Source organism: Lacerta agilis, chromosome 11, assembly GCF_009819535.1.
Source record: "Lacerta agilis isolate rLacAgi1 chromosome 11, rLacAgi1.pri, whole genome shotgun sequence".
NCBI classification, from domain to species: domain Eukaryota; kingdom Metazoa; phylum Chordata; class Lepidosauria; order Squamata; family Lacertidae; genus Lacerta; species Lacerta agilis.
Window position 1 is genome coordinate 60,746,925 of NC_046322.1, and position 19,427 is coordinate 60,766,351.

The window sequence follows — 19,427 nt, forward strand, 5'->3', positions numbered from 1 at the left end:
TATGGAGCGAAGGCTTAGCTCCCGCTGCCTCCTCCCACCCCCACCCCCGCGTTTGGCAGGAGGTGGGGGCGGCAGCGGAGATGTTACTGGATCCTCCCCGCACCTCTGTTCTGCGAACGGAGGCTGCGGGAGGATCCAGCAACATCCGCTTCGCTCCCCGCTGCCTCTCCCCACCCCACCCCCCGCGTTTGGCAGGAGGTGGGGGGTGGCAGCGCAGATGTTGCTGCATCCTCCGCTCTGCGCCACCCGCCGATCCCAAAAGCAGGGATTCGTGTTAGATGGTGGTCTGCTGCTGCATTGCCTTAAATGGAAGAAGCATGAAATGTATGATGACATTTGTTGTTGTTCAGTCGTTCAGTCGTGTCCGACTCTTCGTGACCCCATGGACCAGAGCATGCCAGGCACCCCTATCCTCCACTGCCTCCCGCAGTTTGGTCAGACTCATGTTGGTAGCTGTGAGAACACTGTCCAACCATCTCATCCTCTGTCGTCCCCTTCTCCTTGTGCCCTCCATCTTTCCCAACATCAGGGTCTTTTCCAGGGAGTCTTCCCTTCTCATGAGGTGGCCAAAGTACTGGAGCCTCAACTTCAGGATCTGTCCTTCCAGTGAGCACTCAGGGCTGATTTCTTTAAGGATGGATAGGTTTGATCTTCTTGCAGTCCATGGGACTCTCAAGAGTCTCTTCCAGCACCAAAAGCATCAATTCTTCGGTGATCAGCCTTCTTTATGGTCCAGCTCTCACTTCCATACATTACTACTGGGAAAACCATAGCTTTAACTATACAGACCTTTGTCGGCAAGGTGATGTCTCTGCTTTTTAAGATGCTGTCTATGCTCCATGGACAAAGACAACAGGTATGATGACATAGCATGTTCTTATGCGAATTTTACAACTCGTCATTATGGCAAAGCTATTATTGTCTTTGACAGCTATGAAAACTTCCCATCCATTAAAGATATGACTCACAAATGTCGGAAATCTATGTTCTCTAGCCCTGAAGTACACTTCTCTCTGCAAACTAAATTCATATTAAAACAAGACAACTTTCTTTCCAATGAAAGTAACAAACAGCGAATCATTCTTCTCATAGCTGAACATTTGAAGAGACAAGGATGCACTGTTGTACTAGATGAAGAAGATGCTGATGTTGAAATTGTGAAGGCAGCTGGGGCATCACCTCAGTTCCAAACTACTACTGTGATTGGAGAAGATTCCGATTTATTGATTCTACTCCTGTACCATGCTAACCATCAAACGGAATTCAATTTGTATTTTCGTAGTGATAAACAAGGAAAAAATCCAAACCACACATTTGACATTATTGCTTGTGTTGCTGTGACAGGACATCCAGAATATTTGGGATAGGAAAAGGCAAATGTTTCAACAAACTTATCGCAGATAATCGACTTCGTGAATTAGCATCGGCATTTTGTTTGAAAGATTAGTTACATATCAATATAGAAGATGCTGGTCAGAAGGCGATGGTTATACTTTTTGGTGGAAAAGTTGATGATACCCTTGGAACATTATGACATCGCATACTAGTGGACAAAGTAACATCAGCAAACTCTTTCGTTGCACCAGAACGTCTACCACCAACTCTATCTGCAACAAAATTCCATAGTTTTCGATCATATTACCAGATAATGGAATGGTCATGCCACAAAGAGGGTTTACGACCTAATGACTGGGGTTGGATGATAAAGGAGGACAACCAGCTTCACCCTGTGATGTCAGACATGGCCCCTGCACCTGAAAGTCTTTTGAAAGTTATCCACTGTAACTGCACCACTGGTTGTTGTACATTCCGTTGCATGTGCAAAAAAAAAAATAGTTTTCCATGTTCAACAGCTTGTGGTCAGTGCCAGACCACTGGTTGTGAAAATGTCTTGTTGATTGAACATTGTTCTGATATAGAAGATGATATGGATGACTGATGTCTGCTTTCGTTATTTGTAATACATAATAAAAGTTCTGGTTCAAGCGCCTTATTGTGACCTTGTTTCAATGTACCATTGCTTTCACTTTGTTGTTTTTAGCAAACATTTAAATACAGAAATTATGTAGCCTAATAACTAGATCAATGACAACTTTGTATTATTTTCCCTGATGTTTGGTAACAACAATTAAAAAACATAGGATACACACAATTAAGTTTAGAAAACTGATCGAAATACAATACAATTGATACAGCAGGTCGGCCATTTTGAAATCACGATTTCACAGTGTTCCTGTCATTTAATATGTCTAATTTTTAACCCAATTCTCATAAAAATGCCATTAATAGCATTTATGTTGCAATTTTGCCCAGGTCATTTTGTATATTGACTGGACTAAGGGCACTGCAGGACTTGATCTCCTTCCGCAGGGCCTGTAAGACAGAGCTATTCCTCCTGGCCTTCAATTTAGCCTGATCCTTCATTCCTTTTTCCCTTCCCTTTTTCTATGAAGAAACCCTTCTGAGACCCCACATTTAAACTCTTCCCTGGTCTCCTTGCTGGCCCTAGCAGGACTCACTTGGCCAGTTGGCCCTGGCCATGCCACATTTATGTTGTATTTTATGCTGTTTTTAAGTTGTCTTTTAAGTCGTTTTTAATCACTGTTTTATATTTGTTGTTAGCCGCCCTGAGCCCGGTTTGTAAATCGGGAAGGGTGGGGTATAAATAAATTATTATTATTATTATTATTATTATTATTATTATTATTAAAATCTGCCCCTATTTTAAAGTATTTTGTAAACAGAGATGTGTATTAAGAACAAAATATGACAGAAGCAGACTTGAGGTAGCAGGAGATGTTTGTGAAAAGACATGTTATTCATGACAATTCTCTGTGGAGCTCTGACATTGGGGCATGCAAGTTGTTGCTCCGTTTGGATACATGCACATAGAATGTGCCAACTGAGTGGCTACAGCTTAGTATGTTTATTTCTATGCGCACATATTTCACAAAGGGCATTTGTGACATTGTTACACATATCTGCATACCTCTTTCACTCCTTTTTGTACATGGAAAGTTGTACGTTCTGAAGCAGCTCTAAATAGGATGGAGAGAATGGTGACTATAGGATTGGTCTGTTGAGAATTTAATGAAAAAATATTAGCTTTAAAATATCTTGCATGCGTTGACTTGCACCATTACTTTCTGCTCTGTGTTTTTCTTCATACTGAATAGATTTGCATTAGTTCTGGGTTAGCGGACTTTGTAACCTGAAGCGTATGTAACCCGAGGTACCACTGTAGCGGTATCCAGAACAGAAGGCTGTTCATGGGATGCTACTGTTGGCAACAGCAAACTCTGGATCCAGCCTTATGTGCAATTTATTACTGGCTACTTTCAGTAAATGTGTCTGTACTAATTAATTCATTTTTTGGAAAAAAATTGCAGGAAAGAATTAATAGTATCTGGCACTTTAAATCCAGTGAAAGATTTACGTCTTGGGAAACTGGCACTAACTAAGTTTCCGAAGAGTCCAGAAACGTGGATTCACAGGTTTGTCTTTTTCTGTGGTTATTTATCTTTCCCTACCCCCACCCAAAAAGAATATGGAAACTTATAGCAGTGATTCCTCCGTGACGTTTCAGTGACAGAGGAAACTACTAGTCAGTCTATTTTAAAGTTCCTATGTTTGATGTAGAAAATACTGTCCATTTTTTATATAAGGGTTTTCTGTTGAAAATGTGTGCTGCCGGTTTCTCTAAAGTGGCCACAACTACCCAGAAACGAAATCTTGAGGCCATAATGGAGATCTCACTGAAAACATAAGCTGCGGGTGCTGAAGAAACGAAAAGGGCAAATGAGTTATTTACAGTTATTAGAAAAGTAGTTGGAACCAGGACAGAAAGCTTCGGAATGCTATTTTATGAATCTGTCGTGTTGCCATACTTAGATTACTCTGGTCACTTTCCCCATCTCAAAAGAGGAACTCCTAGAAATTGAAAGGGTACAGAAAAGGGCATCTATGAAGGACAGGCTAAGGAGAGTGATACTTTTTGGTTTAGAAATACAGTAACTAAGAAGGGCAAATAAATAAATAAATAAATCCTTCCAGTAGCACCTTAGAGACCAACTAAGTTTGTTCTTGGTATGAGCTTTCGTGTGCATGCACACTTCTTCAGATACACTGAAACAGAAGAAGTGTGCATGCACACGAAAGCTCATACCAAGAACAAACTTAGTTGGTCTCTAAGGTGCTACTGGAAGGAATTTTTTTATTTTTTATTTTGTTTTGACTATGGCAGACCAACACGGCTACCTGCCTGTAATAAGAAGGGCAAGAAGAGTTCATATAATAATTAGCCATATGGAGAGAGTATCTGATAATTATAGATTGAGAATCACCCCATGAGTTTCATTTTCAAATGACTTCACAACAGACAGAAGTAAGTAATACATCAAATGACTTTTTAAAAGGATTTACTGACCTGGATTGCAGGTGACGGTAAACCAAAGTTAATGGTTTATCATGAATGCTGCTATGGCTGGGAGGAAACAAACCATGATCCCTGGCATAGCAGTTTTTCTGTTTTGCTCCCAACAAACCATAATCAGTAAGCGAAGGACAGACCTGGGCTGCACATTGTGGTTTGTTGGGAGCAATCTCTGATTTGTGCTTTCTCCCAACCCGAAGAAGGAGCAAAGTGGTGAACTATTAACTGTGGCTCACAAAGGTGGAGAATGTTTTTCAGGCCAAGGGCCACTTCCCAGTGACCAGTGGTAGGGACACAGCTGTACGTGGGCAGAGCTGTAGACTTTTAAGAGGTTTTTAAACTTGCCTCCACAACTCTGCATCCATGCAAACGGCAGATGTCATCCCAGCTCAGCAACACGTTCCATCCCAGCAAAACCATCCAGAAGAAACAGGCTGTGGCCTAGAGGAGGCGAGGGCTTGAGGAGAGCCCTGAGGACCAGATATATTGGCTTGGAGGGCTGCATTTGCCTCCCAGGCCTGAGGTTCCCCACTCCTGGTTGACCATGCCAAATGTCAAAGAGCAGGAGCTACAGGCTGAAGTAGCTGATAAAAGCATTTCAGGACCGTAAAATGTATTTCCCAGTATTACCTGATTATTAGTGCAGAGGTTGGTGTATTTCTTTTCTCCACTCTAACTTCCAATTTTTCCTGCCTTAAGACCTAGTATGATGAAGTAACAAACAGAACAAAATCAAATGTTTTTACTCACTTAAATTGGCTTTTGCCCTCTTAACTCTCTATGCCACTTGTCCAGACGCTGGGTGCTGCAACAACTAATTCAGGAAAACTCCTTGCCCACTCTCGTGAATAAAGGGAATTTGGAAACAGCTCCCATGGAAAGGATTCAGCGGCTAGTGAAAGAAGAAATGGATGTTTGCTGTGAAGCTGCTGGGAGATATCCAAGTAATTATAACGCCTGGTCCCATCGCGCCTGGGTCTTGCAGCACTTGGCCAAGCTCAGTGGAAAGGTATGTCACAGCAGGGAGGGAGAAGAGCGATTGGTAAGAATTGGAACAACTTTCTTATAAATACTTTGAAATATTTGGAATGACATTTCATCATGAAAGGCCTATGAAATTTTGGGGAAGAGAAGAAGGGATAAAAACTGCATTAAGCTGATTCAGACCATCCAACTAGCAGCCACGGTATTGGTGCCTGTCCCTCGGAAACGTGAGACAGGAGAGTGGATGATGCAGGAAGGAGATGGAGCTCATGATGAAGTTGTGACAAACTGTAAAGGCTCCTGTCAGAATAAAAGAAGAAATATTGTACAACAATATTTGAATACTATGGTTTTTCTTTTCTTTTTTATGCCTATATTCTCTAAAGACAGTATGCATTGTTAAAATGCAGATTAGGTATTGGCATAGGTTCAAAGAGCCCAAACAAATTGTGCCCCATAGTGGTATTTATAAGTGCCTTTCACATATCTAAGGATATCCTTCAGCTCAGATTATGCTGGTTTAATGAATTAGCACAACATCAAACAACTGGAACGTTACTAACTGGCTTTAAAAATGCCTTATCAACTGGAACAGAAATGCCTGTTTGAAAAGCAGCTGTTTCCACCCCTTCAGGGAGGTTCTTGGAGGTGGGGGTGGGGTGGGGGTTCTCAAAAATGGGCTACACCAGCAGGTTGGAAGCAGTTGATATCTGCCCCCTTTAAAATGTAAAGTGCAATATTCTTATGACTGTCACATTGCAATTTCTCATTTGCAAAGCAGGCTTGGTGCCTTTTCATTATGCAGGCCCATCAACCTTGACTCTGCGTTCTTTTCATCTCCAACATCATCTGCTTCTCTGCCTGAGCATTTTCAAGGGAAGAGTGCAGAGTGTGCAAAAGCTGTAAGCTGTGCTCAGCTCCTTGCAAGAAAATCGTTTTGCAGCACCCCATCCCCCAATCTCTGCCTTGTTACCTGAGAGCCTTCCGGGAATGATAAGGGCATTTAATAATAACCTGAAAACTATGCCACAGGCCCCAAGAGAAGGTCTGGCAGCCTCTACAACTTAATTTCCAAATGAAAAAGAATTTAGGGCAGTGAGAGTTTAAAGAAGTTAGATGGAGAAAGAAGCAAATAATTTTTCTTCCATCATTTAGCAAGGGCTGCTTCAGTCTGCTTCTAAGGAGAAAAGTTAAGGCAGCCATTCTGTGGTATAATCCAGGGCATCAATGAATACAGCAGTTTAAAAATCTGTTCCTTTTGCTATGCTTAAAGAAGTGCACATGTAGGATTCTGACTTCAGAAGGCTTACACTACGCACAGCTATAAAAATCCAGATTATAAAAATAGTCAGAGTGTTTGGCAGCTGCTGTGCTGTATCCAACTTCACATGAACTGAAAATGACTGCTGGCTCTTCTGCGTAGTTGTACCGGGTGTGCCTGAGCCCTTGTGTCCTACAAGAAAGAAGAAACACTTTCCCAGGGATCCACGAGGGCCAATTTTACCTTGCTACCCTCTCCGAGGACTGATGGAGCTATTATATCCCTTCCTGACCTAACTAGTAATGTGGGGAGGAAACATTTACAGTGCTTAATTTTTCTGCAGATTTTTTTTTGTTTCATAAGTTCATTAGTAACAATGAATTGATTCCAATTGCAAATACAACAGGCAAATTGGGCAGTTTCAAAGTTGTAGTTAATGTTTTTCAGGTGATTATCTCTAGCAAGTCTGAGTCAGCACATTATGCACAGTTCTTTAGGTTGCTAAAATTTATTAGTGTGTCAACAGTTTTTAGTACCTTTTGTGCTTGTTTCTTCTTATACGAGGGAACTATATGCTGTTCCAGTAACAATTTTCACTCAATATATAGCATGTAAACCACATACAGGCTGCATCCAGCAACAGTTTCTTCTGTGTTCCCAACATTTTCCTAACTGTTAATTTCGGTATTATATTTGAGTTTTCATGTGTCATAAAAGGCACTTCCAGGAATATAGCAGAATATAACACAAAGTTAGGACATTGGCATGTGCTTCCAGAAAATCAGTTTGTGAACGGAAATAAGATACAAAATTTTGCCATTTAAAAACTTAAGCAGCAAATGAATGTCAAATTCAATTTATTATTATTATTATTATTATTATTATTATTATTATTATTATTATTATTTGTTGTTGTTATTTTATTTCTACCCCGCCCATCTGGCTGGGTTTCCCCAGCCACTCTGGGAGTCTTTCAACAGAACATTAAAAACAGAATAAAACTTCAAACATTAAAAACATCCCTAAACAGGGCTGCCTTCAGATGTCTTCTAAAAGTCAGGTATTTGTTTATTTCCTAGACATCTGATGGGAGGATGTTCCACAGGGATGGTGCCACTACCGAGAAGGCCCTCTGCCTGGTTCCCTGTAACTTCACTTCTTACAGTGAAGGAACCATCAAAAGGCCCTTGGCGTCCACAGAGCTCCCTAAGCATGGAATTGAAAAGCTAAACCAAACAAAAAGCATACATTTTTAAATTTGGAGGTAAAGTTCTTGATTGGAAGACTGGCAGGGGAAGCAGTGGGCAGACTTGATTTGCCACAGTAGATATCACTAATCTGATTCAGATCTCTGTAGTTTTCTCCATTTCAACACCACTTATATTCCTAAATTTATAGTGGGGGCTGAAGCCCATTTCCTCTGTTATATTTTGGCACTTTTTTTTAGCTATATGGAGGAGCTATGATTCTTTTGGCTCAACAGCAGAAGACCTCAGGCAGTTGCTGTAAATGAAAATTGATTTTTTTTGAGGGGGGGTGTCTTAACTTTATGGATGGATTAATTTACTATCCGCTTTTGACTTTCAGATTCTTCTAGATGAACTTTCTTCCACTAAGCACTGGGTCTCCATGCATGTTTCAGACCATAGTGGATTCCACTACCGCCAGTTTTTATTAAAATCTTTGATTGGCAGAACTGAGACTGAGTGTACTGTAGAAATGCACAATTCACCAGCCAATCAGCAAGCACCTAGGCTTCTAAAAGATGAAGAAAATGATGAAGCAGAAGCTACCTGTGTGGAAGAACAACCAGATCTCCCACTTCTTCTAAATGAAGAAGTAGAGCTCTGCACTGATTTAATTAATACTTACCCGGGGCATGAAACCCTGTGGTGTCACAGGTAAGGAAATGTATACAAGGATCTGGGTTGAAGAGAATAGTCACCACTCTGATAGGATTCATTTATTCCAGCCATTCCACACTGTGGTGCTGGTGTTTAAAAGTTGCCTCACAGAGCTGCCATTGAACACTGGTTGTTTTGCAATAAGTCAGCATTTTCTATTTATTACTACTGTATATTTGTTTAGTAAAATATTGGTTAAATGTATGGCCTTTCTTCTGGCAGTGTTCACTTCTACAGAGTACCAACAGCTCTTTTATTCCTTCATGTCAGCCATTTATTTGATAGCACCTGGGTCAATTATCAATATATAAGTTGTTGTTGTTCAGTCATTCAGTCGTGTCCGACTCTTCGTGACCCCATGGACCAGAGCACGCCAGGCACGTCTATCTTTCACTGCCTCCCACAGTTTGGCCAAACTATAACTTTTATATGCCTGTTGTCTTTGTCCATGGAGTTTTCTTGTCAGGGATACTGGAGTGGCTTGCCGGTTCCTGCTCCAGGTGGATCACATTTAGTCTAAACTCTCCGCTATGACCTGTCCATCTTGGGTGGCCCTGCATGGCATAGCTCATAGCTTCCCTGAGTTATTCAAGCCCCTTCGCCATGACAAGGCAGTGATCCATGAAGGAGCAATATATAAATACAGTACCCCATTTTCCACCAAAAAGACTAGCTAAACATCTCCAAGGTAGCCAGCAATGTACAACAAAAGCAACATGAATAATACAAGAACATCTTGTAGAGCAGAGCAACAGAAAGTAAATTAGAACAACAGGAGCAGGAAAAATGCATCAGGGTAATCCAAAGTTCTCCAGAAGAAGCCCGCCTTGATCCAGTACAGAGCTTTCCCAAGTGTGTGTCGCAACCTGTTGGTGTGTCGGCTGCAGAGTGTAGGTGTGTTTTGTGAATGCTCCCCACGTTCCTCCCACAGCTGGAAAAGAGTTAGTTTAACCTTTGGTTTGCAAGTAAAACTGAATTACTGCGTCTTGAAATGATGCATGTCTAAAAAGTGTGTCACCAACATGAAAAGTTTGGAAAGCTCTGTTATACTATCTAAAAGCTATTAAGGAAGGAGGAAGGCTCAAATACTTGATTCAGTTGGTTCATAAGGCCAGGAAATGTTCCAAGAAAGACTCAAAAGTTTTGACAGCACATTTATTACTGCAGGCATAGGCAAACTTAGCCCTCCAGATATTTTGGGACTACAATTCCCATAATCCCTGACCACAGGTCCTGTTAGCTAGGGATGATGGGAGTTGTAGTCCCAAAACATCTGGAGGGCCGAGTTTGCCTATGCCTGTATTACTGAGTCAATGGGCAGTAAGAAATCCCCAGAGACTCCCAAAAGCTTCTGCAGAACCTTTCTTCCATATCTCTCAAGAGCACTGTCCCATTGTGTGTACCCTTTTTAAAAAATCCTTTTGCTGATATCTTCATTTGAGACCCATACTATTTATGGTTATTGCTTTTCTCATAAAATTAATAAGTTATTTTTTTAAAAGAAAAAAGGGAAGGAGGAAGGAAGGATCTTTCCTAGGGAGGACGTTCCACAGCTTTCATGCTCCTGAAGAGACGGCAGTGGTTCACCCACCATGCTTTAGCGTTTCCGTGCTCTCTGACTTCCATCATGGTGTCCCGTTGCACCAGTTTAGTTCTGCTGGCCACATGACCCAGAAAGCTGTCTCCCTCGGCCTGAAGCAAGATGAGCGCCGCACCCCATAGTCGCCTTTGACTGGACTTAACCATCCAGGGGTCCTTTACCTTTCCTTTACCATACTCCAGACATACCTTTTTGAGTTCTTGCATTCTGGTGTTAGCACCAACCCCCCCAACCCCCACCAAAAGGTTGTTATCCTGGAGCAAAGTAGGACTTGAGTTTTGATTCCGTTACATCAATGATATTAATTAAAATTCTCTTGTCCATTTAGCAAGATGGAGATCTGGTGTGAATCTGTCTCCTTGCAAAATATCACAGAATCTGCACATTGCCAACAAGACATCAGATACAGAGAATGAGGAATTTCAAATTTAGAAGTCAACCTTTTAAAAAAAATGCTTAAAAAGTTGTGAAGACATTTGTGGGGAAGAGGGCAGAAATGTTACTGTCAATCAACTGAATTAAAAGAAGTGCTAGACATTTGATTTACTCTTTTATTTCTTCTCTTTGAAGACGGCGTGTGTTCTATCTTCAGCACCACTTAAAAAACAAACTTCCACTTCCAAGTGTCTGGTCAGCAGCTGCAGACAAGAGTGATGGCCTGTTGAACAGCTCACACCCTGGTGCTGCATTTGGTCATGTGAGCCAAGCCATGGACGTGGACGGCCTGCTGGAATCCAGCAGACAAGGCTACACTCAAGAAACCAAGCGCCTGAAACGTGCTCCTGTGCAGGACTCTATCAGTCTCGAAGCAGAATACAGGTTCATCGATCAGGTTTTATCAACATGTAGGGATGTAGAGCAGGCAAGGTTTGCTGGGGCATACAGAAAATGGCTGGTTTCCTTTCTAGGTCAGTGAAGAAAGAGATTTTAATAACAATAATAATAATAATAAACAACATGCAGGGTCCTTTGTTTAGTGCAATATTCTCTTTTCAAACATTGGTGCTTGTAGTGGCACCTGGAACTTTTCATCCTTTTTTTTGTTGTCTGTGCTAAACATCCTTTCCAGATGATGGCTTTCACTTATATATATATATTTTAAGCACCCTGGTGTTGATCAATAAAATGTTTTTTTCCTGAGTTTATGTTACATGTAGGGTGACTCCATATCACAAACTCATTAATTATAGTTTTTTTTTAAAATCACCTTTAATTAAGATGAATATAAGTTAGGTAGCTAATACCACTGGAAAATTTATTTGCTTTTCAATCTCTCTGCCATAACAAATGCACCTGATCAAAAACATTGCCCACATTGTCCACAACATCAGCGCAGACAGGGTTTTGGCTTGTTTGTTTTAAGTACAAATATTTTAAGTGGTTTGTGTGTAATGTTAAACCATAGTTAAAAATTAATTATGGTTTATTGCAAATGAGCATTGTATTGGTCCGCTTCATTTGTCTCCAACTCCTGACTTCACTGTGATGGAGAAACAGACCAGAGACCAGCTTCATGGTTCCTGCACACCAAGGCTTGAAGTTTGTTTCTCTCCAAAGCAACCAGCTTACTGCTTGTGGTTTGTTTCAGGGAGTGAACAAAGCTGGGCCTTCCTAGCAGATGCACCAGCACCTGATCCTTCTCATTAAACCATCATTAGTTTCATGTGTGACCTCATGGAATCCTTGCATTGCTTTCAGTGCCTGCCATGCTTCTGTAAATGTTCCAGACGCAGTTGGTTTGTTTCTGGTTCAGATCTGAATTACTCTCTGACCTTACTTACATTTTCATTGCAGGGCCAGTTCTAGAGGAATATGGTTAATATGAAGTTGCAGGAAAGTTGTGAAAATTAGTGAGAGAACACACTCACTGTGTGGTTATTAAAGTCCTTCATTGCATGTTATATTTTTATTTATTTTTCATTTGACTCAAGCCAGTGTTAATTATGTATATTTATGAACGTATTATGAACACTACAGAATTCTGCAAAGCATCAAAACACATGCCGTGGGTAACTCAGTACAGATTCTTAACCTGAAATTATCTCAGTATAAGGTGGTTGCTGGCCTTTTTGCATTTGTGTTTGAAGAACAAGGGGGGGAACAAGTCTTTCCCTATTGATGTTGCTGATTCTTCTCAGTCAGAAAGACAGTTCGTTGTCTTCAGCCTCCTCATCATGTCTTTTTGTTATTTATAAATCCATCAAATGTAAAGAGGCAATTAATTTCCTTGCAATCAAGCTTTTATTCCTTATTGGTTTGCTAACAGTAGAGTGAAGTATGATTGATTTGTTCCGGTATTTCTTTAGTGCTGGACTACATTCGAGATTCCTCAGCCATTATGGCAATACCCTACTAAATGCAGCCCACTTAGCACACAGGCTCCAATAGGAAGCTCCTTCTGTACCCCAAAACAAACGTAGACTCTTGCCCATGAGCTCAGTCACAAGGGCAGCTTCAGGCACTCAATGAGAATTGGGGCACGCTGAAGTCAGCAGGGAAACAATTGCTTTGCTTGAAGTGCCATGCATGGAAGGAGCCCTGGGTTGAGCACTATAAGGACAGCACTCTGGAGTCCGTGAGTCTGTAGCTCTCCCTCTCTTAAGGCCACCAAGCAAATGCTGCTTGTCTGAAATATGCCACTTGGGCTTGCTGAAATAATAGTTTGCTCAGATTTCTCACACAGCGCACAAACTTGGTCGACCCAGATAGTAGTGAAGCATTTCCGTTCATAGTCATTATGCCTGTTTTCCTTGCACGAAGATAAGTGTGCTTGCAGTTTATCTAAGTCAGAAAGTACTATGCCCTGAGAAACCTGGACAGCATTCTGAGACTGATTACATTGTCTTAAATGATGTCGTGCAATGGTTAGTTTAATTCCCATGCAAGTGTTGGAACAGATCAATTTGCCAAAGGAAAAGCAGTAATGCTAAGAGGTTTCTGCCTCTCATAAAGTCTGAGGTTGATTGGAAGATAAGGAAATGCAAAAAGGCCACCAGGGAATAGGTCCGTCTTCATTTAGAACTGCCCCCATCTAGTCTTTTGTCAGCAGAGGCATGATTTGCATGTAACTCAGCCAATCTAGGACTTGCCATGAACAAGCACACATACTGGTGCACAGTGAGAATATTGAGGCTGCTTTGCTCCTCCCCTGCTGCTGCCACACTACTTGGAACTAAGACATAGTTTGGCTCTGCAGAACTATGATGTTGGTCTGTATTACTGGTGGGGGGAGCCATTCAAAAAAGCCAAGAAATGCAATGAAGGCTTGTTCTTGGTTTACTATCTGCAGCTTGTTTGGGGGAGTCTGCAGCCGGTTGGAGACCACCTGTAGGAACTATATTGACAGTGCTGATCCCTTATGTAATTCAGTTTTATTTTCATGAAAACTTCATCATTTAAAATGAAATCCACTAAGCTCTGGGAACATGCACTTTCCATTCATTACAATGGGGTCATGCATGCCCCATTGAAATACCGTACTTTACCATGTATTAGGCAAAGGTTTTTTACTCCGAAATAAAGTAAAACATGGGGGGGGGTCCTTATACATGGGTAGTGCAGAGTGGGGACAGGCGATTGGTTGCGTCTGTGAGCAGGATCTAGTGATTGGGTTGGTGAATGGTGTCTGCTGCAAAGGCTGCTTTGGATTGGCTGCTGCTTTGTCAATTTGGCTTGTGTTGCTAGCGATTGTTAGCGTTTGCCAGTTGGGTGAGTGCTATTTGGTTTGGCATTCCCCCCCCCTGCAAATTGCTCATTTTCTTAAATTTGAGCCCCCAAAATACATGGGGGCATCTATAGATGGGAAAGTACGGTAAATCAAGGCTGTGCAACAGCATCACATAGAGGATTGACTCCAGGTCCCTCTTGGTTTTGACATTCCTTAAGTGTATCATATAAATGTACAAGGGCTAGAAGTGGATATCTCAAATGGGGGTGCAATAAAAAAGGTTCGTGATGGACAGATAATTCCCTCTTTGCTTGAGCTGCATTGATTTTATGAAAGCTTTGAAAGGTAATAGTGAGACGTGACTTGAAATCCATTTTTGCTTTCTGTTGGATTTCTAAACTGAAGTCCCAGCTAGATTCCCTGAGGCTATATATAATGATAACTCTGCTTATTAAATTTGGCAGCCCTTCCATTATCGTAGACGTAAGGTCCTCTGCCCTCAAATATGCATTTGTCCCTCCCAGGGATGGTAGTAGGAATTGTATGTGCAGAAACCTGCATGACTGCAATGAAACAGTAAAGTATCTTTGGGTTGTGAGCTTGCCTCAGTAGCTTGCAAAATAAAAGGGAGTTTCTTAAGAGTTTTAAAAGGATATAAATTGAATCAGATTGGTTGGGGAACAGTATTTTTTAAAAAGATTCATTGAAATACTCTGATGTCTGTTTAGCAATTCCAGTGGAAACTAAAAGAAAAATTAAACCTACTTTTTATAGCTGAGCTCTGGCAGTGTTTGGGGACCTAAAGGAAAGAGAAGTAAACATTTAGATAAGTGAGTATGGTTCATAGCAGCAGCAACAAAAAGGAGTAATTGCTCCTTTAAAATAAAAAGAGTTGTTGGGACACACAAGCAAATCACAGCAATCATAATCATAATAATACAGTGGTACCTTTGGATATGCACACCTCTGGTTGCATATCGAACGGGTTACGCACGCAGCAAACCCGGAAGTATTTTTTCGGGGTTTGCCGCATGCACAGAAGTGCGCTGTGCGCATGAACAGAAGCAGCACCTCCACTTGCAAATTCCTTGGGATCCGACCGGAGCTCTGGAACAGATCTTTTGTGCAACTGGAGATACCACTGTAACAACAACAACAACAACAACAACAACAACGTTGTTTAGTCGTGTCTTACTCTTCTTGACCCCATGGACCAGAGCACACCAGGCACTCCTGTCTTCCACTGTCCCCCGCAGTTTGGTCAGACTAATGTTAGTAGCTGTGAGAACACTGTCCAACCATCTCATCCTCTGTCGTCCCCTTCTCCTTGTGCCCTCCATCTTTCCCAACATCAGGGTCTTTTCCAGGGAGTCTTCTCTTCTCATGAGGTGGCCAAAGTACTGGAGCCTCAACTTCAGGATCTGTCCTTCCAGTGAGCACTCAGGGCTGATTTCTTTAAGAATGGATAGGTTTGATCTTCTTGCAGTCCATGGGACTCTCAAGAGTCTCCTCCAGCACCAAATGCATAAATTCTTCGGTGATCAGCCTTCTTTATGGTTCAGCTCTCACTTCCATACGTCACTGCTGGGAAAACCATAGCTTTAACTATACAGTATGGACCTTTGTCAGCAAGGTGTTGTCTCTGCTTTTTAAGATGCTGTCCAGGTTTGTCATTGCTTTTCTCCCAAGAAGCAGGCGTCTTCTAATTTCATGACTGCTGTCACCATCTGCAATGATCATGGAACCCAAGAAAGTGAAATCTCTCACTGCCTCCATTTCTTCCCCTTCTATTTGCCAGGAGGTGATGGGACCAGTGGCCATGATCTTAGTTTTTTTGATGTTGAGCTTCAGACCATATTTTGCACTCCCCTCTTTCACCCTCATTAAGAGGTTCTTTAATTCCTCCTCACTTTCTGCCATCAAGGTTGTGTCATCTGCATATCTGAGGTTGTTGATATTTTTTCCGGCAATCTTAATTCCGGTTTGGGATTCATCCAGCCCAGCCTTTCGCATGATGAATTCTGCATATAAGTTAAATAAGCAGGGAGACAATATACAGCCTTGTCGTACTCCTTTCCCAATTTTGAACCAATCAGTTATTCCATATCCAGTTCTAACTGTAGCTTCTTGTCCCACATAGAGATTTCTCAGGAGGCGGATGAGGTGATCAGGCACTCCCATTTCTTTAAGCACTTGCTATAGTTTGCTGTGGTCGACACAGTCAAATGCTTTTGCGTAGTCAATGAAGCAGAAGTAAATGTTTTTCTGGAACTCTCTAGCTTTCTCCATAATCCAGCGCATGTTTGCAATTTGGTCTCTGGTTCCTCTGCCCCTTCGAAATCCAGCTTGCACTTCTGGGAGTTCTCGGTCCACATACTGCTTAAGCCTGCCTTGTAGAATTTTAAGCATAACCTTGCTAGTGTGTGAAATGAGTGCAATTGTGTGGTAGTTGGAGCATTCTTTGGCACTACCCTTCTTTGGGATTGGGATGTAGACTGATCTTCTCCAATCCTCTGGCCACTGCTGAGTTTTCCAAACTTGCTGGCATATTGAGTGTAGCACCTTAACAGCATCATCTTTTAAAATTTTAAATAGTTCAGCTGGAATATCATCACTTCCACTGGCCTTGTTATTTGCAGTGCTTTCTAAGGCCCATTTAACTTCACTCTCCAGGATGTCTGGCTCAAGGTCAGCAACCACACTTCCTGGGGTGTACGAGGCCTCCATATCTTTTTGGTATAATTCCTCTGTGTATTCTTTCCAACTCTTCTTGATGTCTTCTGCTTATGTTAAGTCCTTACCGCTTTATGGTAATCTTTGCACGAAATCTTCCTTTCATATCTCCAATTTTCTTGAACAGATCTCCTGTTTTCTCCCATTCTATTGTTTTTCTCTATTTCCTTGCATTGCTCGTTTAAGAAGGCTCTCTTGTCTCTCCTTGGTATTCTTTGGAAATCTGCATTCAATTTCCTTGCATTTTGCTTGCCTTTTCTCTCCTGCTATTTGTAAGGCCTTGTTGGACAGCCACTTTGCTTTCTTGCATTTCCTTTTCATTGGGATGGTTTTCGTTGCTGCCTCCTGTATAATGTTACAAGCCTCCATCCATAGTTCTTCAGGCACTCTGTCCACCAAATCTAAATCCTTAAAACTGTTCCTCACTTCCACTGTGTATTCATAAGGTTTTTGATTTAGATTGTATCTTGCTGGCCCAGTGGTTTTTCCTACTTTCCTCAGTTTAAACTTGAATTTTGCTATAAGAAGCTGATGATCTGAGCCACAGTCAGCTCCAGCTCTTGTTTTTGCTGACTGTATAGAGCTTCTCCATCTTTGGCTGCAGAGAATATAATCAATCTGATTTCGATGCTGCCCATCTGGTGATGTCCATGTGTAGAGTCGTCTCTTGTGTTGTTGGAAAAGAGTGTTTGTGGTGACCAGCTTGTTGTCTTGGCAGAAGAACTCTATTAGCCTTTGCCCTGCTTCGTTTTGAACTCCAAGGCTAAACTTGCCAGTTGTTCCTTTTATCTCTTGACTCCCTACTTTAGCATTCCAATCCCCTATAATGAGAAGAACATCCTTCTTTGGAGTCATTTCTAGAAGGTGTTGTAAGTCTTCATAGAATTGGTCAATTTCAGTTCCTTCAGCTGGTGCATAAACTTGGATTACTGTGATGTTAAAAGGTCTGCCTTGGATTCGTATCGAGATCATTCTATCATTTTTGAGATTGCATCCCAGTACAGCTTTCACCACTCCTTTGTTGACTATGAGGGCCACTCCATTTCTTTTACGGGATTCTTGCCCACTGTAGTAGATATGTTGATCATCCGAACTGAGTTCGCCCATTCCCAGCCATTTTAGTTCACTGATGCCAAGGATGTCAATATTTATTCTTGCCATTTCATTTTTGACCACATCCAGCTTACCATGGTTCATGGATCTTACATTCCAGGTTCCTGTGCAATATTTTTCTTTACAGCATTGGACTTTCCTTTCACTTGCAACTGAGCGAACTTTCGGCTTTGGCACAGCCGCTTCATCAGCTCTGAACCTACTTGTACTTGTCCTCCACTCTTCCTCAGTAGCATGTTGGACGCCTTCTGACCCGAGGGGCTCATCTTCCAGCATCATAACTTATATGTCTGTTGTTTTTGTCCATGGAGTTTTCTTGGCAGGGATACTGGAGTGGCTTGCTGGTTCCTGCTCCAGGTGGATCACATTTAGTCAAAACTCTCCACTATGACCTGTGCATCTTGGGTGGCCCTGCATGGCATAGCTCATAGCTTCTCTGAATTATTCAAGCCCCTTCGCCACGACAAGGCAATGATCCATGAAGGAGAATAATAATAATAATAATAATAATAATAATAATAATAATAATAATAATAATAATAATAATAATAATAATATACTAATACCCCACCCATCTGGCTGGGCCTCTGCAGCCACTCTGGACGGCTCCCAACAGAATATTAAAAAATAATAATAATTCATTTTGGTTGGCAGATTTTGCCATGTGTAAAAGTTATTTCCTTAGTAATATATTTCCTTGTGGGAACCTGTGTAGTATGTAAATGAGAGCTCACAAATATGAACACTCAACATTCAATTTGACTGCATTCTTTGAAGTCCCAGACTGGAAAAAGGCTGTGCAGTCCCATTGATTTAGCTGTGCCTCGGGGAACTGGTGATTACCATACATTAAAAGTCCCTTGCCCAACACTTCAAGCGCTCAGTAACACTAGATTGAGTTTTTAGTATGTCGGAGGTCAGGATATTCAAACTTAATAATTAAACCATGTCATTGCTGGCAAAACACCTGAACATCAATTTAGCACCAAACTGTTGTTCATTCTTACAGTTCTTTGAGTTAATAGAGATACAGTGTCCAAATTAATTGAGAACTAAACTGCCTGTGTATTTTTTAAGGATTCAGAGAGTGTTAGGTCTCTCTGCACTGTATGAACAAATCCAGTCTTCTTGTTTTGCCCTTGTATGCTTGTCAGATCTTGTCATGACACCTTTTTGGTGAAAGTTAATTGCTGATATCTCTGATAATCACTTCAGGAGTGAGAATCCCATATAAGAGTATTAAACAATGGGGTCAGTATAAGCAAACAAGCATTGAATACTGCATTATGTCATCTGCAGCAATTGCACTCGAGGTAAGGGCTGAATAAGCAGTTGACCCTAGATCTCACGTAGTGTAGTTTGTGGGATAAAAAAGCACTATGTACATTATAACTTTTGTGACAGTTACTTGGAAAAGGCTAGTACAGATTCAGCCATTTTATATCCATTTTAATGCAATATTAAGCCATCCCATTTAAGCTGTTGTAAATACCATGTTGAACAGAGATTTTGTTTTTAATTCTATATTTTTCAATCAGTTGGAAACACCTGTGGCTGTGCTTCTTGATAGTTATTTGTTATCATGGAGAGAAACATGAGTCAAGTAGTTTAGTCGCCACTCTGATGAGTTTTCTAGATAGCAGCTATAGGATTGGGTTTTGGTCCCCCCCCCCTTTTGCTTTAAGTAAGCTTTGGGAGGCAAAAGAACCAGGGCAGTTTTGATATTGTGAGTG

The 19,427-nt window shown here is 41.4% G+C and overlaps 1 protein-coding gene across 1 annotated transcript in view; it reads left to right on the forward strand.

Annotated features, from left to right (window-relative positions):
• Positions 1–11,377, forward strand: part of PTAR1 (protein prenyltransferase alpha subunit repeat containing 1) — a 36,366-nt gene extending 24,989 nt beyond the window's left edge. The window contains exons 4-7 of the mRNA XM_033164149.1: positions 3,390–3,494; positions 5,228–5,441; positions 8,265–8,578; positions 10,752–11,377. Coding sequence (XP_033020040.1) covers positions 3,390–3,494; positions 5,228–5,441; positions 8,265–8,578; positions 10,752–11,097 — 979 coding nt within the window. The 3' untranslated portion in view covers positions 11,098–11,377. The remainder of the gene's footprint in view (positions 1–3,389; positions 3,495–5,227; positions 5,442–8,264; positions 8,579–10,751) is intronic.
• Positions 11,378–19,427: the final 8,050 nt, after the last annotated feature.